Below are 22,180 nucleotides of genomic sequence, written 5' to 3'. Positions count from 1 at the left end.
TATATATATATATAAAGCCAGGGACAGTTACATAACTATTTTGAAGCAGAATCTGTCTAACATTTCTATTTTTTTGATAGGTTTTTTGAAAATAAAATGGTTTATTCAGTTGAACAGAATAATTCTTTGATAGGTTCTTTTTGTGTTCAGTCTTTCTTTCAAACAATACTCCAGATACGTCTTTCAGTTTTACGTCAACAGTATGATGAAGAGCCTTATTTTTAAGCCACCTTTCCACACACATCTCTATTCAGAAATCATTTTTTCATCAGAAACCTTCTGCTGTCCATCTGTTACATCTGCTTTGAACAGCATGACCACTTTGCCCGGGACATTTGCAAAAAAGGAGATCCTGCCCATCACAGGGCAAATTAGCCTTTAAAAAACAGCATTAAAAAAAAAAAAAGAAGCCCTATAGACATGATATTCTTAACCACTTACAGACCGGACCATTTTGCTGGTCAAAGACCAGACCACTTTTTGCGATTCGGCACTGCGTTGCTTTAACTGACAATTGCGCGGTCGTGCGACGTGGCTCCCAAACAAAATTGACGTCCTTTTTTTTCCCACAAATAGAGCTTTCTTTTGGTGGTATTTGATCACCTCTGCGTTTTTTATTTTTTGCGATATAAACAAAAATAAAGCGACAATTTTGAAAAAAAACATTATTTTTTACTTTTTGTTATAATAAATATCCCCCAAAAATATATAAAAAAACATTTTTTCCCTTAGTTTAGGCCGATACGTATTCTTCTACATATTTTTGGTAAAAAAATCGCAATAAGCGATTATTGATTGGTTTTCGCAAAAGTTATAGCGTTTACAAAATAGGGATAGTTTTATGGCATTTTTATTAATAATTTTTTTTTTATTTTTTTTTTTTTTTACTAGTAATGGTGGCGATCAGCGATTTTTATTGGGACTGCGACATTGTGGCAGACACATCGGACATTTTTGACACATTTTTGGGACCATTGTCATTTATACAATAATCCAGTGTTTCTCAATTCCAGTCCTCATGGCCCACTAACAGGTCATGTTTTCAGGATTTCCCTCAGATGAAACAGCTGGGGTAATTACTAAGGCAGTGAAACTGATCAAATCACCTGTGCAAAATAATGGAAAGCCTGAAAACATGACCTGTTAGGCCCCTTTCACATGGGGCGGATCAGTAAAGATCCGCCCCGTGATGATCCGCTCGCTCAGCGGGGATCGCTCCGTTGTCCCCGCTGAGCCGGCTGCGGACAGGGCGGTCTCCGCACACTGTGCGGGGACCGCCCTGTCAGCTCTCCGCTCTCCTCTATGGGGATCGGACGAGCACGGACCGTGTGTCCGTGTTCATCCGATCCGCTCTGCAGACGGACAGAAAAATAGGATTTTCCTCCGTCTGCAGAATCGGACATTTGCGGAGGCAGACAATAGCGGGTGTCTGCGGATGCTCATCCGCAGACACCCGCTATCCCATAGGGATGAATGGATGTCCGTATTTCATCCGCAAACGGATGGATGAAATACGGACATATCATCCGCATGTGTGAAAGGGGCCTTAGTGGGCCATGAGGACTGGAATTGAGAAACACTGCAATAATCACTGCTATATAAATGCAGTGATTCCTGTGTAAATGACACTGGCAGTGAAAGGGTTAACCAGTGGGTGGCAGTGTAGGGGTTAAGTGTTCCTAGGGGTGTGTTACTAACTGTGGGGGGGTTGGGCTTTCATTTAGTGAACACTGATCTCTGCTCCAATCACATGGAGCAGAGATCAGCGTCACTAGTTGCTAGGCAGAATGGAGAAATGCTGTTTACACGGCATTTCCTCCATTCAGCCGTCCTGTGAGATGATCGCGGGTATGCCCGCGGCGATCGAGTCCGCAGGACCCGCGACCGGACTCACGGGGGTCCTGACCGAGGCACGCTCGCGATGGCAGGGCAGCATTGAAGATTGGACGTACCTGTACGCCAATATGTGCCATTCTGCCGACGTACATCGGCGTGCGCTGGTCGGGAACCGGTTAAAACAGACATACAAATAAATGATAAATTCATAACATTTACATGTTTGGCTCAACTAGAAGTCCTATTAAAAATGATATTAAAGGCAAAATAATAAACGTCATACTTTTCTGCTCTGTGCCATAGTTTTGCAGTGGTTGCAGAGAAGCCCCCATCCTCCTCTTCTCGGGTGCCCCGCTGGCACTCCTGGCCCCTCCCCCCTCCCTTCTGCCAAGTGCCCCCATAGCAAACAGCCTACTATGGGGGCACCCAAGCATGTTTGCTCCCAAACCGCTGCTCTGTGTGTCCATTTACACATGGAGTGCAGCTCAGCCCCTGCTCGCTCCTCATTGGCACATTGGCTGTGCTTGACAGTAGCGGGAGCCAATGGCTCTCGCTACTGTCTCAGCCAATGAGGAGGAAGAGCTCTGATCTTCCCAAACATCTCCACGAGTGTAAATAACACAGAGCTGTGTTCAGTGATGGGGATCTGGTTGCTTTTTAATTTTCTGCTAAGCAGGAAATTAAAGCAACTAGATCCCTAGTAAAAGCAGCACACAGCACACACACAAACACTTGTTAGGCACATATTTAACCCCTTGGCCGCATAGATGTTAACTCCCTCCTGCCCAGTGTAATTAGTACAGTGAGGAAAATTATTATTTGATCCCCTGTAAGGTTGCCTACTTACAAAGAAATAAAGGGTCTATAATTTTTATTATAGGTGTATTTTAAACTATAGAGACAGAATATTAACCAAAAATCCAGAAACAAATACATGATACAAATGTTATAAATTGAGTTGCAGTTCCGTGAGTAAAATAAGTATTTGATCCCCTACCAATCAACAGTAATTCTGGCTTCCACAGACTGGCTACAGTATGTGCTCATGTGGTACAAAGATTTGTCCTGTCAGTTTAAAAAGGTTCTCCTAAGGACAATTCGTTAAGTGTATAAAAGACAACCATCCATAGATTCTCTTTCTTCCATTCAAACCCCACGATCATGGGCAAGACCAAAGAGCTGTCAAAGGACGTCGGGGACAGGATTGTAGACCTGCACACAGCTGGAATGGGCTATAAGACCATCAGCAAGAAGCTTGAAAAGGAAACAACTGTAGGAGCGATTATAAGCAAATGAAAGAAATTCAAAATAACCATCAATCGCTCTCGGTCTGGAGCTCCATGCAAGATTTCATCTAATGGGGTAAGAATGATCATGAGTAAAGTGAGGGATCAGCCCAGGACATACAACCTGAGGAGCTTGTGAATGATCTCAAGGCAGTTGGGATCACAGTCACCAAACTGTTGGTAACACAATATAGAGCCATGGATTGAAATCCTGCAGCTCCCCGAAAGGTCCCCCTCCTCAAAAATACACATGTACAGGCCCGTCTCAAGTTTGCCAATGAACAACTAAATGATTCAGAGGAAGATTGGGAGAATGTGCTGTGGTCAGATTGAGCTTTTTGGCATTACATCAACTTGCGGTGTTTGGAGAAAGAAAAGTGCTGACTATGACCCTATGAACACCATCCCTACAGTCAAGCAGGGAGGTTGGAAACATTATGCTTTGGGGCTGTTTTTCTCCTAAAGGCACAGGCCGACTTTGCTGCATGATGGGGTTATGTATTGTAGACTCTTGAATGAAGATGGGTCATGGATGGATCTTCCAGCATGACAATGACCCAAAACATACAACCAAGGCAACAAAGGAGTGCCTTAAGGATAAACACAGTATGGTCATGGGGTTGTGTAGCCAGTCTCCAGACCTAATCCTATAGAAAATTTATGGAGGGAAACTAAGAATTAAAAGAAAATCTGTAAAGAAGAGAGGACCAAAATCCCTTCTGACGTGTGCAAACCTGGTAACCAACTGCAAGAAACATCTTCCCTCTGTGATTGCCAGCAAGGCTTTCTCCACCAAGAACTAAGTCATGTTTTTCTTGGGGATCAAATACTTATTTTACTCACTGAACTGCAACTAAATTTATAGCATTTGGATCATGCTTTTTCTGGATTGATATTCTGTCTCTATCATTTAAAATACACCTATGATAAAAAAAAAGTGGGCAAACTTACAAAATCTGCAGGGGTTCAAATAATTATTTTCCCCACTGTACAGTGACAGTGCATATTATTAGCAAATTATGTCAGTAGCAGTTAGTTAGCTCCCTACAGCGTCAGTTCGTGTCAGCTTTCCCACCACACCACACCACAGCCCTGTTATAATCCCTGCCATTACTAGTATAAAAAATTCCAGTATATATATATATCCCATAGTTTGTAGATGCTATAATCTTCATGCAAACCACTCAATATACCCTTAATGTAATTTCTTTTTACCAAAGACATATAGCAGAATACACTTCGGACAAAATGTATTAAGTGATTGTATTTGTTTTATTTTTTTTATGGGATAGGTTTTACAGCATAGAGTAAAACAGGTTTTTTTTTTTTTTTTTTTTATTGTTGGTCTTTTTTTGTTTATATAATAAAAAATACATTGGTGAGCAAATACCATCAAAAGAAAGCTCTATTTGTATGAAAACAAATGTAATTAATTATTTTTAGGTACAGCATTGCATGACTGTGCAATTGTCAGTTAAAGTAGCTCAGTGCCTTATTGCAAAGAATGGCCTGGTCATTAAGGGGGTAAAACCTTCCAACGCGGAAGTGAAAAGAACTTAATTAACATAGCTTCTGAATACTGAGCAAGCAATTATTGTTGTATAATATAGCATGAAAAATGCAATATTCAAGAATATGAAACACACAATGTAGGGGCAGCACAGTGGCTAAGTGGTTAGCACATCCACCTAGGGTCACTGGTTTAAATCCCAACCATGACACTACTTGCCTGGAGTTAGCATTCTCTCCCTGTGTCTGCATTGGTTTCCTCCCATACTCCAAAGACATACTGATAGGTTGATTAGATACAGCTAAATTGGCCCTAGTATGTGAATTAAGGACCTTAGATTGTAAGCTCCTTGAGGAAAAGGATTGATGTGAATGTGCAATATATATATATATATATATATATATATATATATATATATATATATATATATATATATATATATATATATATATATATATGGAGCACTGAGTAAATCGACAGTGCTATATCAGTACCTGTAATAATAGTGTATATAGATCAGGAGTGTGTAATACACAGAGTGCAGGGGTTAGTATATATATATATCCCCTTAGTACAGCCCTTAGGAAGAGATAAGAAATTCTCCCTTTGCTGTAAACTGGCGCTACCTGTGTCAGTCTTGATAGGCTGTGGGAATGGAGACTGCCGTGGTTGACAGCAATGGCACCAGGGGCGGATCCAGGGGGGGGCAACGGGTCAATTGCCCCCTCCGAGAATACCGCCAGCTGATGACAGCACGGCCGGTTCCGCGGGTCCAATCGCGGCCGGTTCCGCGGGTACCCGCGGGCCGGTTCCGTGAGTCCAATCGCGGCTGGTTCCGCGGGTACCCGCGGCCGGTTCCGCGGGTCCAATCGCGGCCGGTTCCGCGGGTCCAATCGCGGCCGGTTCCGCGGGTACCCGCGGGCCGGTTCCGCGGGTCCAATCGCGGCCGGTTCCGCGGGTCCAATCGCGGCCGGTTCCGCGGGTACCCGCGGCCGGTTCCGCGGGTCCAATCGCGGTCGGTTCCGCGGGTACCCGCGCTGAGTGGACGGGTGAGGGGGGGGGGGGGGGCAGCTGGTCGGCTTAGGAGGGCTGCTGGCCAATCAGGAAGCCAGCAGGCAGGGGAGCAGGGAGATGACATCATCTCTCACTGCCCTGCATCCCTCCAGTTCAGCCTTCACTGTGTAGGAAGCTGTGTGCAGCAGAGAGATTGCATCATCTCTCTGCTGCCTATCTTCACTCTGGGACCCAACAAAAGACCACCAGTAGGTGACAATCCGCAATGTGTGGCAGGCTACGTGGCAAGTGGCAATCCGCAATGTGTGGCAGACTACGTGGCAAGTGGCAATCCACAATGTGTGGTAGGTGACGTGGCAAGTGACAATCCGCAATGTGTAGCAGGTGACGTGGCAAGTGACAATCCGCAATGTGTGGCAGGTGACGTGGCAAGTGACAATCCGCAATGTGTGGCAGGCTACGTGGCAAGTGGCAATCCGCAATGTGTGGCAGACTACGTGGCAAGTGGCAATCCACAATGTGTGGCAGGTGACGTGGCAAGTGACAATCCGCAATGTGTGGCAGGCTACGTGGCAAGTGACAGTCCGCAATGTGTGGCAGGTGACGTGGCAAGTGGCAATCCGCAATGTGTGGCAGGCAACGTGGCAAGTGACAATCCGCAATGTGTGGCAGGTGGCGTGGCAAGTGACAATCCGCAATGTGTGGCAGGCTACGTGGCAAGTGACAATCCGCAATGTGTGGCAGGTGACGTGGCAAGTGACAATCCCCAATGTGTGGCAGGTGACGTGGCAAGTGGCAATCCGCAATGTGTGGCAGGCTACGTGGCAATCCGCATCTGGTGGCAGGCGACGTGGCAAGTGACAATCCGCAATGTGTGGCAGGTGACGTGGCAAGTCACAATCCGCAATGTGTGGCAGGTGACGTGGCAAGTGACAATCCGCAATGTGTGGCAGGTGACGTGGCAAGTAACAATCCGCATTTGGTGACAAGTGACAATCCACATTTGGTGGCAGGCGACATGGCAAGTGACATCCTCAGGGCTCCCACTGATTCTGCAATATGGTGAGTTGAACCATTTAATTTTATATTACAATGTATTAATAGAAATAATGCGCTTCAATCATCCTGACACCATAACAACCATGGTGCCGTAATGATTGAAGCGCCAATACCAGCCATTTCCCATATAAATTGCCCCCCAAAAACATATTTTATAGCAGTGCCCCTCCCGAGATTAGACTCTGGATCCGCCCCTGAATGGCACGCAGCAGCTGCAACATAGATTGATGCTCAGTGGGGAAGATTTGGACCCCCTTATACCTCTCTGACCATTCAACGCACGACCTTCCTTGTTTTCCCATTGGTCAACTTGGTCACATGCCAGCACGTGCCCAATCAGAATCGCTCGGATCCATCCTGGAAGCCCTAAGGAAAGATGGGGAAGAGGAGTGGGGCTTTGAAATCCCCAGACCACTGCACCGGCTGTGTGGGCAGTAACAGCTAATTACACAGGAAGGCAAGTGCAGCAGGAACCAGGGATTGGGGGGGGGGGGGGGGGTTGGCGGTAGTGTGTTTATTCGCTATGCGACAGGCAAGTAGCACTTCTCTTTTTTTATATGGAAATCTTATTTCTACATCATTTTATTTATTTTTAAAGATATGTTTATTGAATTCTCAAAGTTTTATCCACAATGAAGTCACTCCCACACGTGCATAGAAGCTACAGCCGTGGCATAGAGCTCTGAAGGAATGGCATGCCATCTCTTCAGGGTGCGGTGCACATACACTGGTGATGTCTCCAGCTGCAGAAGTAATGAATATTTGCTGATATTTTTCTGATATTAATTGTACCCACAGGTAATATTTATTATAAGCTTAATTGTAGGTACAAGTGAGCAAGCTGTTTACTACCACTTTATGGCATTATAATCCTTCCTACCTGCACCTTGTGTATTTGTGCACTGATCATGTACTTTTATGGTGTTATTTGTTGTCCCCAACACACACCCTATAGTAAATCTTTACATCCCTGTGTCAGGAATTTCTGTTTGTGTTCAAGAATGAGATGCATGGCATGGCACTGCACATACAGGTGATAATCCAAAAATTTGAATATCGTGCAAAAGTTAATTTCACTAATGCAACTCATGCCACGTACACACGGTCGGAATTCCGGCCAGAAAAAGACAGATGAGAGCTTTTCATCAGAAAATGCGACCGTGTGTATGCTCCATCGGAATTTAGCTGTCCGAGTTTCTGCCAACCAAAAATTAATAGCATGTTCTCAATTTTCCCGGCAGAAAAACGTTCTATCGGTAATTCCGATCGTGTGTATGCAATTCCGACATGCCAAAACTCACGCATGCTCAGATTCAACTACAAGACGGAAGCTATTGGCTACTGGCTATTAAACTTCCCTTTTCTAGTCCCGTAGTACGTGGTGGACGTCACCGCGTTCTTGGCGGTCGGAATTTGGTGTGACCGTGTGTAGGCAAGACAGCTTGAGCGGAATTCCGTCGGAAAAACCATCAGAGCTTCTTCCGACGAGAATTCCGATCGTGTGTACGTGGCATTAAAGGGTGAAACTATTACATGAGATAGACTCATTACATGCAAAGCAAGATAGTTCAAACCGTGATTTGTCATAATTGTGATGATTATGGCTTACAGCTCATGAAAACACCAAATCCACAATCTCAGAAAATTAGAATATTGTGAAAAGGCGCAATATTCTAGGCTCAAAGTGTCCCACTCTAATCAGCTAATTAAGCCTTAACATCTGCAAAGGGTTTCTGAGCCTTTAAATGGTCTCTCGGTCTGGTTCAGTAGGAATCACAATCACGGGAAAGACTGCTGACCTGACAGTTGTGCAGAAAACCATCATTGACACCCTCCATAAAGCACATTTATAGAAAGTTATGTGGAAGGGAAAAGTATGAAAGAAAAAGGTGCACAAGCAGCAGGGATGACCTCAGCCTGGAGAGGATTGTCAGGAAAAGGCCATTCAAAAGTGTTGGGGACTTTCACAAGGAGTGGACTGAGGCTGGAGTCAGTGCATCAAGAGCCACCCACCATACACAGATGGATCCTGGACATGGGCTTCAAATGTCGTATTCCTCTTGTCAAGCCACTCCTGAACAACAAACAATGTCAGAAGCGTCTTACCTGGGCTAAAGGAAAACAGACCTGGTCTGTTGCTGCTCGGTGGTCCAAAGTCCTCTTTTCTGATGAGAGCAAATTTTGCATCTCATTTGGAAACCAAGGACCCAGAGTATGGAGGAAGAATGGAGAGGCACACACTGCAAGATGCTTGAAGTCCAGTGTGAAGTTTCCACAGCCTGTGTTGATTTGGAGAGCCATGTCATCTGCTGGAGTTGGTCCACTCTGCTTCATTAAGTCCAGGGACAACGCAGCTGTCTACTGGGAAATTTTTTTCATGCTTCCTTCTGCAGACGAGCTCTATGGAGATGCTCACTTCATTTTCCAGCAGGACTTGGCACCTGCCACACTGCCAAAAGCACCAAAACCTGGTTCAATTATGGGATTGCTGTGCTTGATTGGCCAGCAAACTCGCCTGACCTGAACCCCATAGAGAATCTATGGGGCATTGCCAAGAGAAAGATGAGAGACATGAGACTGAACAATGCAGAAGAGCTGAAGGCCGCTATTGAAGCATCCTGGTTTTCCATAACACCTCAGCAGTGCCACAGGCTGATCACAATTCTCATCACAATTATGACAAATCACGGCATCTTGTCGACATTCAAATTTTTTGAGTATCACCTGTGTATTAATTTGTGCTACCCTTTGCTGAAAAAAGTGTGTTCAACGTGTTGCTATAGCTGCATGTGTAACAAAATACACAAGATATAAAAAGTAAACCGATAAAGCCTGCCCACTCAAACACATGAACAAATCAAAACACTATCTTTACATTGTAACAAAAATGTGTCCAAAAAAAAGTCAAAACAAAGTTAGGTCATGCTTGCATTAATTCCAAGCAATATAAATTAAAGTAGCATTCAAATAAAGCATATAAATAATAATTGCCAAAATGCCATAAAATGTACTAATAACAATGATCTGTGCCATACAGAAAATGATCTTGAGTTGAACACTATACCTCCAGTGGGATAGAATACTGACATAGAGATCTTTGCAGGAGTGATCAGGAGAGCTCCAGCTGTTATCTTGTAGCTTTTATGAAATTTTAGTGTATTTGTGATTATTATCAATTTTTTTAGCTTACAGTTCCACTTCCAGCCTAATGATCTGGCTGCTGTAGTTGTGGTTATCTGAGGCCTACTGTGCATACAGCAGAGCAGCACCGATATGAATGCAGGTATTGCCAGGTTTTAAAGGGATTGTAAAGTGAAATTTTTTTTTATTTTTTTTTTTAAATAACAAACATGTCATACTTGCCTCCACTGTGCAGCTCGTTTTGCACAGAGTGGCCCCGAACCTGCTCTTCTGGGATCCCTCGGCGGCTGTCTCGGCTTCCTCCCGCAGGTACTTCTCACGTTTATGCGAGCTCCCTCGCATGGTGAGAAGCACCTGCGGGCGCGCTTCCGTGATACAGCCGGCGGCTATAACCGCTCGCTGTATCACACGGCCCCGCCCCCCGGCGCTCCGCTTCAGTGGATGTGATTGACAGCAGGGGTGCGGTAAGTAAAACGGGGGGGCTGGGGGTGCAGGCAGTGTCAGATGTTTTTTCACCTTAATGCATAGAATGCATTAAGGTGAAAAGGCATTTACCTTTACAACCCCTTTAATGGATATTGATATGACCTATAAGTAGTATATAGTCTATGTTTTATGGCAATTTGGCAGTTATTATTTTTAGACTTTAGTTTAATGATGCTAACATTTATTTTTTTGGAATTACCACAAGTTCAATCTAATTTTGTTTTAATATATTTGTGGCTGCTCTTTGGCGGATCAGAGCCTTTAGGTGATCTCCTGCATACATTTATTTTGTACTTCCTTTTGTGCTGCGGGATTTACTGTGTTTCCAAAAAATGTCCCAACAATATAATCTGCAAACATGAAGTAATTTTCGGTTTATTTCCTGTATTTTCTATGTTTCAAAGAAATCCCTATTTGCATGTCCGTGGTGTAAAGCCTGTTGTTCCCATAGGGCCTACTAAAGCGTACACCCATGACCGGCTTTGTTTACCAGCACGGGGATGCACAGATGTTCCTCGTGCAGGCAGTCCCCTTGATGTCAATTGTGAAGATGCGGTTGTATGGACACCGCCGCTGCTTCCAATTTGACATCTGTGTGGGTGCATGCACCGTGTGAATTTGGGGACATGCACCTACACCCACATGGATGTCAAATTGGGAGCACAACAAAAACACCCTAATGTGAACCTAGCCTAACAGGTTATTGCATGACCTCGATACCTAACTCAAACCTAACACAACTGACATTGGTGTCCCCGCTGGGGAGATTCACCTTTTCTGTTAATCCGGCTGAACATTGTCTCTGGCTAAAAAAAGTCTTAGCCCTTGTACACACGGTCGGACATTCCGACAACAAAATCCATCGAGTTGTCGGAAAATCCGATCGTTTGGAATGCGGTCCGATCGGACATTTTCCGTCGGAATGTCCGACCGTGTGTACAAGAGCTTAGGCAATCACGAATTTTAAAAAGTTTTCAATGAAAAGGGAGGTGAGATTAATCATCCAATGGGGCGATTTTCCAGTAAGAATTGTCACTGTACTAAACCATCTCATGAGAATGGAGGAATTAATTGCCATGACTAATGATAACTTTGCTTCTTTTTACGACCTATGGTATGCATAGATGGAATTTTCAATTTAACCTAAAATTTTGTCCTTTCAAGGCCTTTCAGTGCCTTGAAAAAGTATTCACACCCCTTGAAGTTTTCCACATTTTGTCATGTTACAACTAAAAAATGTAAATGTATTTTACTGGGATTTTATGTGGTAGACCAACACAAAGAGGCACATAATTGTGAAGTGGAAGGAAAATGATAAATGGTTTTCAAATTATTTTATAAATATCTCAAAAGTGTGCCGTGCATTTGTATTCAGTCAATACTTTGTAGAACCACCTTTTGCTGCAATTACAGCTGCAAGTCTTTTTGGGCATGTCTCTGCCACCTAAGCTGTGGATCTCTGCAACTCCTCCAGAGCTACCATGGGCCTCTTGGCTGCTTCTCTGATTAATGCTCTCCTTGTCTGGCCAGTCAGTTTAGTTGGATGGCCATTTCTTGTTTGTGTGGTTGTTTGCACTTGTGTCTTACTCTTTCCATTTTTGAATGATGGATTGAACAGTGCTCCTTGAGATGTTCAAAGCTTGGGATTTTTATTTTTTTTAAAACCTAACCCTGCATTAATCTTCTCCACAACGTTATCCTTGATCTGTCTGCTGTGTTCCTTGGCCTTCATGATGCTGTTTGTTCATCAAGGTTCTCTAAAAAAACTCTTATTATGTGCCACTTTGTGTTGGTCTATCACATAAAATCCCCCCAAAAAATGTTTTAATAAAGTTTTTATTAAAATTGACAATAGGTATAACCAGTACAAAAAGTTACATGTCTTAGGATAATGAACAGGATAGAATCGATCCACAAAACAAAAAAAATATTTACATTCTGCATAAGAATACATGTTGGAGACTAATACAACAAATGTATTAAAGTAGGCCCAGGCAGGTGATAGGAAGCACCCCATAGAAGGTCACCCCAGAGTCCCATCTGACCCTTCACCATCGTTAACACAGGCACGACAGGGCAGATGTGGACAGATCATGGGGAAAGCATCTCAACACCCACCTGAGATGCATTTCAGTGGACATTATACAAGCATTGAGTTATACATCATGGATAGTGATAGAAATTATGTTTTAGGTTGTAACATGACAAAATGTGGAAAATTTCAAGGGATATGAATACTTTTTATAGGCACTGTAATTCTAGTTCTTTCCTCCCTGCCTTACATCCTTTCCTCTTCTTTCTTTTTTTCATTTTCATTCTCTTTTCTTTCCCCCCTTTCTTTTCTATCTTATGTCTTTTTTTTTCAATATTCAAATATAGGTTGTACTTCATTTGCTTTTCCCAGTTACCCTACTGAACATATTTTTTTTTCCTTTTACATAATATTTTTTTATATATCCAATATATCCCCTTTTATTTAATTTTATATACTTATTTATTTTTCTGTTCTTTTTTTTTCATTGGTACACATTATTAATGCATTATTATGTAGGGATAAATGATCGTTCATTTACCATTTCATATGTATTATTAAAATGTTGTATTTGTTATACAATACAAGTTTAAGTAATATTTTGTCATAGGTATTTGTCGGTACTTGTATCTTACATTGTCACAGGATACTGTATTAATATTTATTAATACTGTCCTATTGACCTATCACGCATGTCTTTATTAATCTGTATGTTTACAACCTTAAAGTGGAGGTAAATGCTCTCCAATACCAAGTGAAGTGAACAGCCTCAGATGATACACAGAGATTAAACAAATCTCCCTACATACGTTTTACATGTATATCTGCTGTCTTCAGCTTTTTGCATTCTTTAGAAAGTGAACATCATGTTAGAATTTCTTCTTTTACTTCAGCAGTGGGTGGGGAGTCTTGGTATGCACTGTGTGGGAGCTGATTGGAGAAAAGGCACACATCCCCCTCTAAAATAGGTAGAGGAAGAAAGAAACTTGCAGAGCTGTGCTGTGAATAGACCAGCTCTCTGCTAATCTATTTATAGCAACCTCCCCGATACAAATTTTCAGCTGCTTTTATCTCCCATGTTGGAGAACTTGCCAGAAGTTATCATGCTGATATCAGAGGAATGAAGCAGCAGAAAGACACGGGACTTAGGGCTTTGGAGAGAAATAAGTAAACACTACAGATACTGTATATGTGCCCAGGTCAAATTTCATGAATCAGTTTTACATCCACTTTAATAAAAGGTTTAATTTGATAAATTAAATACTTGGGGAGATTTACACTCTTCCTGTTAAAACTTATGTGTTTTTTTATTTTTTTTTTAGAATCATACTTACCTAGTTCCAATGCTGTACCTGTCTCCTGGTGGCACTAACACTGAGAACCAAGCGGTCAAACACTGCCGATCACTCCATTTCACAGCTGCCGGGGGCAAGAGAGCTGGTGACTGTCAGTCAGAAGCTCTCTGCTCTGCCCTCCACGCTCACTGGAGAGCTGGGCTGAGAAGGGGGCAGGAGCGGCTGGCTCAGGCTCTCAGCAACTGGCTGTAAGTCTGAGCCGGGTGCTGGTCCAGGCATGTGGGTGGACACCGACTCTATTGTTGTGGTCTTGCCCCAGCCTGAACTGGCTCTGCCGACAGCGAGCTGAAGCAGTGGTGTTTGACAGGAGGTGAGAAGATGATATGTTGCCTTTTCACCACCTGTTGTAACAATATAAATTGTGCACAAATGCGCTGAAGCTGCTTACAGTACACATGATGGTTGGAATGGCCCCATTCTCTTCAATGGGTTGCATTCAGCAGCAGTAAAGTACAGATTATTGACTTTTATACAATTCATTTTAAGTGAGCTACAATCAGTGACAGATTTGTCCTAAACGGAACCTTTTTTGACTGTTTCTTATGTGGATTCACAGGTGTGAGATTGACTATGATGAGTGCAAGTCGAATCCCTGTCTCAATGGAGGACTCTGTCAGAACCTGCTCAATGAATTCCACTGCATCTGCGACATGAATTATGCTGGGAAGCACTGCGAGATCGATGTAAGCGACCTGTCATTCTACGTGTCCATGCTGCTGTGGCAGAACCTTTTCCAACTGCTTTCTTACCTAATACTGCATATGGACGATGAGCCAGCAGTAGAGTGGGGGGATCAGGAGTATGATGATCAGTAACCCTTTCCTGGTTAGATCAGCCAGGACCTACACAATCCAATTCCCATACTCAAACAGCCAGGCAATGGGATTGTTTATGTGTAGCACTGCCTTTATTAGCACATTTTGTTTATGTTTGTGATTCCCCAAGATTAGGCTAGCTGCTTTAGCCCCTTCATTTTTAGGGGTGTTGTGAGTGTGGTCTTTTGTTTCCATTTTGTTTTGTCTATAATGAGACTGTTTATAAATGGAGGAAAAGCAGGCATCTTTGTTGGACTAAACAGCTATCTTTTTTCTAGTATTCTCAGGAAAAATATCAGACAGAATCCTTTTAGTTCCTCTCACTGCCGTTTGGTGGCTATGGGTGGCAGGAGCAGTTAACGTCCTTTTTGTTTAAATAAATAAGCCTCATTCTATCAACAAGTACATTTCTATTGAAATGCTTTCAGAATAAGTAGTACAGTGGGCTTATGAGCTACTGCCCCCAAAGGCTGGACAGAACCCATATGTGTACTGTTTGCATAGCTGCAGGCCACAACCAATGTGCCTAGTACCAGCAGATTACTATACAGACTTCTTATTATTATTAGTATTATTATTGGTGCACAGTGTAAGCTATAACAAGCAGGGCCCCCTAATTCCTCCAGCATCGAATTGTATTGTAACTGTGCTGTCTGCCCTTATGTTGTAAAGCACTACGCAAACTTTTGGCACTATATAAATCCTGTATAATAATAATAATGATAATTAGGGATGCACCGATACCAGTATTTTAAGACCGAGTACCGATACATTTCCTCAAGTACTTGCCGATACCAATTACTGATACCTATTTTGAATTTTTTGTTATTTGATTATTTCATTTTTTTTTTTAACACCGTACCTGTAACTTTTTTTATTGCTATTACAAAGGATGAACTTTTTTAACAACTTTATTGCTATTACAAAGGATGAACAACATCCCTTGTAGCAGCATGGGCCTTTATAGAGAGATCTGGAGTCTATTAGACCCCAAATATGTCCTCTGGCCTCCAATGCAGCCGATCAGACACAGATTGGTCTGATTGGTTGCTTCACTCACTACTAACGGCCAGGTAAACAAAGAGCCAAAACAGGAAGTGACTAATTCCTTGCCGCTTCCTGTTTCTGACATCATACAGTTGGAGGAACATCATCAGTTCCTCTCACTGTCTGCCGCCGGTCGCATCCCTACCAGGCTTTCGGATCACATGGGAGAGCCCGGTAGAGTCGGTGGTGGCAGGGGGGTGGGACCCCCTTTCGCCACCTGTAAAAGTAATCCCATGGCTTGCTAGATGCCTGGATTACTTTTATCTAGTGCAGAATTGCTGGGGCTAAAGAATGATATTTCGGTCATTGCTGCAGCTACAGGACATCCATAAACGTGCGGCGGACAGGAAGCGGTTAAATGCAGGACACCTTGTTGGATCAAAGAACTGTCTCTCTCTAAAGGCCCATACACATGATCAGACTTTTTGACAACAAACATGCAAATGAGCTGTTTTAAGGCAACATCCGACCTTGCGTACACTCCATCGGACAAACTTTTTCAGTTTTCATCGTGTTTTGTTGGCGGTGCAAATGGACAAACTTTCCGGCAAAAAAAGTCAGATGGAGCAAAGTCTGATCGTGTGTACAGAAAACCATAGGACTTTTGTATAAAGTACAAACACGCATGCTCAGAACCAATGCAAACGATCAGACAACAATACAGAAGTTGACCAAAGGTGGTGGTAAAGAGCAGAAAAAACACGTGATTTGGTGAAAGTTGGCTGAAAAAGTCCTGCCGTGTGTATGCAATACAAGTTCACGGCCGACGCCCTTTCTACAAAAAACCACGGGAACGTTTGTACAAAGTCCAATCGTGTGTATGAGGCTTTACAATGTGAGTGATACTGAACAGAGGATAACAAAAGGTAAAGTAAAGGCAATGTCTGATCTCTGATGCCTTCACTTTATCTTCTGTTATCCTATGTTCAGTATCACTCACATTGTAAGAGAGAGAGACACCGTGACCAAAGCACCCTCTTATCACAAATGAACTGACAAAGCAGCACTCACTTTTTATGCAGTCCATGGTGCCTGTGCCTGCAGTGACACTACAAAAATAAGGCTTCACCTTCCCAGTGTTACTCAGCTGTATTGTACCTTGTGATGTTCCATCAAGATTGCTTGTGGCTAGGAGTTTCCAGGCTGTCACAGCTTCCATAGTATCTCTTGATTACTCAGTCCAAGATGCCAAGATAGTCAATGGACATACCAAGGCTACCGTTGGTTCAGTTAATTTCCTTCCATCCTGCAGTGACACCTATCCTGACAAGTGGAACATGGGATCTCCTCTCCAGCTCCTCCCCTTCATGGCCAACTGAACTAGTATCCACCTTCCCGGCCATGCAATAAAGGGCGGCTGGCCACGGAGAGGGGCGCAGGCTCAAGAAGCAGTCCAGCCGACGTAGCTGCCTTGGACATGCGGGTGGTGGGTGTCACCTGGGTGCCGACCACCACTCTCCGCCCCCCCCCCCCCCCCCTAAGCTGACACCACTTCCAGTATCGGTTCCACGTATTGGAGGCATTTGCAGGAGTACCGATACTCCTGCAAATGCCTAGTATTGGCAACCCTAATAATACAGCCATGTAGACATGCTAATCTGTGCTAAAAGAAACCCAGAGTCTGGCATTGCTGAAAATGCCAGTTTCCTGGATATAATGCTGATTCTCTGGCTTCAACACATTCTAATGCCCCGCACCCATGCAGATTTTCCATCGGAAAAAACATGTTTTCAGACTGAATTCCGTTCAAGCTTGGCTTGCATACACACGGTCACACAAAAGTTCTTGGAACTTTCGACTGCCAAGAACACTGTGACGTACAACACTACGATGAGCCGAGAAAATAAAGTTCCAAGCATGCGTCAAATTGTTTCCGAGCATGCGTAGGAATTTTGCGCATCGGAATTTGTACAGACGATCGGAACATTTTCCGACCGAAAAATAGAGAACCTGCTCTCAATCTTTTGCTGGCTGGAATTCTGCCAGAAAAAGTCAGATGGAGCGTACACACGGTCAGAATTTCTGACCAAAAGCTCCCATTTGACTTTTGCTGGCAGAATTTCTGATTGTGTGTATGGGGTTTAAGCCACTGACCTGGAATAAGAAAACCACAAATAAGTGAGACTGAAGTCAGAACTCCTGATCTGCCTGACTGTGAAAGACCTCTAGGTTTCACTTAAGTATTGTAACAATCCAGAACAAAAAAGGACACCCTGTACATATGTTTATACACTGCAGATATAGGTACTTAGGATAATTTCTGTGTAATAGCTTTCTTGGGATATTTAATTACCTGTACCTAGGTATGTAAATACAACGCAGGAGATCACACACAAATTCCATGAATACTTGCTCTATAACATCACTTGTACATGAGTGGTATTGATGCATCGCTGTAGGTGTAGCTTTCTGTTCTGTGCCATAATAGATGAAATACAGTGATAGATACAAATATCCGGGTGTCTATAGCTTGCATTTACCTGAATGTTAAATGCGGGCAGTAATATATACAATGGTCTTAATGCAGCGCAATGGACCATGTAGATAAACAGATCACATCATTCTTCTCTGTGACCAGAAGTACTTTAGGACCTATTCAAGCACATTCTTGCAGTGACCCCCTCGCTAGTGTTACAGAGGAATGATCTTTTAAAAAAAAGGGAGGAATTCTTAACTTTCCAGCAGGTGACTGCCATTGCTATCTGACACTTCTGGATGTGTCAATTTTTACACTGTTGCACGCTATGCTTCATTCTGCCACATCACTACAGGAAAGAGTAGTAACATAGGGGTAGGTGGAAGAAACTGTGGGGGACATGCTATCTGACATCACAGCGCACAGCTACAGCTAAAACATTTTTATTACATTTTAAAACATTTACATTTTAAAACATTTTATACTGCTGTCCACTGATCAGAACTTCTGTATGTCTGCACTTGGGCGATTTTCCAGCTATATGTGTCTTGGTCACTATTGTCACTGAGACAGAAAGGGATGGGAATTCCAAAATGTAATAGCTGTCACTAGAACAGGAGAAGAGAATTTTTTCAATGGAATTTAGCCTTGCATTGGAGAGATTTCCTCTCATTTGGCCATATTAGGTCAACAATATCATGAGCATCCTCACCCCTTTATGTAAATGCGTCTTGCAGGGCAGGGAATGCAATCCAATCCCAAGCTTGTCCCTAATTTTTAATAACAAAAAAACTGCCATGTAAAGTTTCCATTATTACTGTAGTATACTGTTGTTTATACTATTCTCTTTTCACTTTGTACTGCTTGTATTGTACGTGTGTTTTATGTATTTCTTCTGTCTTCATTAAAATGTATACATTTTCATCTTGAATGTTTGTTGGTCCTTGTTCTTTCTAATATTATTATCATCATCATCATCATCCTCATAATAACCAATGTTTTCCGTATTCACCTTTACCACTGTCGTCATCACCATCATTGTCCTCATACTCCCTATCAGTATTGTTGTTAAAGCGGAGGTTCACACAAAAATTGAACCTCCGCTTTTCGGAACCCTTCCCCCCTCCAGTGTCACATTTGGCACCTTTCAAGGGGGAGGGGGGTGCAGATACCTGTCTAAGATACCGGTCAGGTATTTACACCCACTTCCGGGCATACGCCTCTTCCCGTCCCACCGCGCTGTCTGTTGGGGCTCGCATGGGTCCCAGAGACAGCAGGGACCATTCTGATTGTGCATGCGCAGTAGGGAACCGGGAAGTGCAGCCGCAAGGCTTCATTTTCTGATTCCCTTACCAAAGATGGCGGTGGCAGCATCCGAGGACCGAGGGACGGTTCGGCCTTGGGTGCCAACATCATGGGCACCCATGGACAGGCAAGTGTCCTTATTTTAAAAGTCAGCAGCTGCAGTATTTGTAGCTGCTGACTTTTAAATAAAAATAAAAAAATTGTGGGACTTCCGCTTTAAAGTGTTACTAAACCCACAATAGTAAAAATAAGTCTGCATATGCAGCAAAGCATGCTTGTTATACCCACTGTGGAATGAAATAAAGAAAAAGAAAAAAAACAAAAACACTATATTGGACTTTAAAGGCAAGTTGGACTACAGAATTTATACAAAAGTATCAAATCAAGAAACATACAGTGCCTTGAAAAAGTTCTCATACCCCTTGAAATTTTCCTCATTTTGTCATGTTACAACCAAAAACGTAAATGTATTTTATTGGGATTTTATGTGATAGACCAACATAAAGTGGCATATATTTGTGACATGGAAGGAAAATGATAAATGGTTTTAATTTTTTTTTTTTCAAATAAAAAATGTGAAAAATGTGGCATGCATTTGTATTCAGCCCCCCTGAGTCAATACTTTGTAAAACCACCTTTCACTGCAATTACAGTTGCAAGTCTTTTTGGGTATGTCTCTACCAGGTTTGCCCACCTAGGGTGTGACATTTTTGCCCATTCTTCTTTGCAAAATAGCTCAAGCTCTGTCAGATTGGATGGAGAGCGTCTGTGAACAGCAATTTTCTTTCGACAAGGCTTTCTTCTTGCCACTCTTCCATAAAGGCCAGATTTGTGGAGTGCAGAACTAATAGTTGTCCTGTGGTCAGATTATCCCTTCCAAGCTGTGGCTCACTGCAGCTTCTCCAGAGTTACAATGGGCCTCTTGGCTGCTTCTTTGATTAATGCTCTTCTTGCACAGCCTGTCTGTTTAGGTGGATGGCCATGTCTTGGTAGGTTTGCAGCTGTGCTATACCCTTTCCATTTTTGAATGATGGATTGAACAGTGCTCCATGAGATGTTCAAAGTTTGGGATATTTTCTAATCCTGCTTTAAACTTCTCCACAACTTTATCCCTGACCTGTCTGGTGTGTTCCTTGGCCTTCATGATGCTGTTTGTTCACTAAGGTTCTCTAAAGCCGCGTACACACGTAGCGGTATGTCCGACGTACTTAGTCTGGCGGACTTCCCGCCAGACTGTCCGTCGGACTTTCCGAACGGGGTACTTGCCCACACACGGCACTTTTTGAGCGGACTAATACGGCGTACTAAGTCCGCTGTACTATCTGCCCTACTTTTGAAATGAACGGACTCGCCCACACACGCAGAGGAAAGTCCGCTCATTTCGTGTGCGTCTCCAGGTAGGCGGGGCCCGCGAAGGTATGGACTTAAAGGGGAACCCCAATGCCGAAAAAAATCGGCGTGGGGTCCCCTCCAAGTCCACAACAGACCCTTGTTCGAGCACGCTACCCGGCCAGCCAGGAAAGCCAGCGAGCGCCCCCCCTCCTGAGCCGTACCAGGCCGCGTGCCCTCAACATGGGGGGTGTGAAAAAGTACAAAAAAAACACAACACACGAGATAAAATACTTTATTGCACAGCTCCGGGGGTCTTCCGTCTTTGGGGGGTCTTCTCGCCGGACTCCTCCGCTATCTTCTTGTAGCTCTTTTGCTAGCGGAGGAGTCCGGCTTTCTTCCTCGCTGCCGGCCTCTTCTTCCGACTTCGGGGGTCTTGTCCCCCTTTTCGGTTCTTCTGCCGGGCCACCGCGCCTTCTTATAGCTCTTTTACAGGCGGTGGCCCGGTCTTCTTTCGCCGCTGCCTCCTTCCGTTCTTCTTCTTCTTCTTCTTCTTCTTCTCCAGGACATGTTGACTCGACGATCTCTCCGGCCGCAATGCCAGGGACGCGCTGCGCTGCCACTTATATAGGGACAAGGGGCGGTGTCACATAGGTTTATGTCACATGGGTTGGTCACATGGGTTGATGTCACATGGCGACAGTCCCAGCATCCTCCGGGACTGTGACATCGTAAGGGGGCGGGGTCACCATGTGACACCAACCCACGTGACATAAACCCATGTGACACCGCCCCTTGTCCCTATATAAGTCACAGCGCAGCGCGTCCCTGGCATTGCGGCCGGAGAGATCGTCGAGTCAACATGTCCTGGAGAAGAAGAAGAAGAAGAAGAACGGAAGGCGGCGGCGGCGACAGAAGACCGGGCCACCGCCTGTAAAAGAGCTATAAGAAGGCGCGGTGGCGCGGCAGAAGAACCGAAGAGGGGGACAAGACCCCCGAAGTCGGAAGAAGAGGCCGGCGGCGAGGAAGAAAGCCGGACTCCTTCGCTAGCAAAAGAGCTACAAGAAGATAGCGGAGGAGTCCGGCGAGAAGACCCCCGAAGACGGAAGACCCCCGGAGCTGTGCAATAAAGTATTTTATCTCGTGTGTTGTGTTTTTTTTGTACTTTTATTTTACAGGTGAATGGGTAGGGGTACATTGTACCCCATACTCATTCACATAGGGTGGGGGGCCGGTATCCGGGGGCCCCCTTATTAAAGGGGGCTCCTGGATTCCGATAAGCCCCCCGCCCGCAGACCCCGACAACCAACGGCCAGGGTTGTCTGGAAGAGGCCCTTGTCCTCATCAACATGGGGACAAGGTGCTTTGGGGTGGGGGGGCCGTGCGGCCCCCCCTTCCCCAAGGCACCCCCCATGTTGAGGGCACGCGGCCTGGTACGGCTCAGGAGGGGGGGAGCTCGCTCGCCCCCCCCTTTCCTGGCCGGCCGGGTAGCGTGCTCAGACAAGGGTCTGTTGTGGACTTGGGGGGGACCCCCACGCCGATTTTTTTC

General features: G+C 44.1%; 1 protein-coding gene across 2 annotated transcripts in view; it reads left to right on the top strand.

Annotated features, from left to right (window-relative positions):
* The window catches only part of CRB1 (crumbs cell polarity complex component 1), a 171,782-nt gene that overhangs the window by 130,447 nt on the left and 19,155 nt on the right, over nt 1-22,180 (top strand). For both annotated transcript variants that reach the window (XM_077452761.1, XM_077452760.1), the window contains one exon: nt 14,276-14,402. In XM_077452761.1, the coding sequence (XP_077308887.1) occupies nt 14,276-14,402 (127 nt within the window). The remainder of the gene's footprint in view (nt 1-14,275; nt 14,403-22,180) is intronic.

This window comes from Lithobates pipiens, unplaced genomic scaffold (genome assembly GCF_037356315.1).
Source record: "Lithobates pipiens isolate NorthernLeopardFrog02 unplaced genomic scaffold, aLitPip1_a1.2 Scaffold_23, whole genome shotgun sequence".
NCBI lineage: Eukaryota > Metazoa > Chordata > Amphibia > Anura > Ranidae > Lithobates > Lithobates pipiens.
This window is presented reverse-complemented; position numbering and strand designations above follow the sequence as displayed.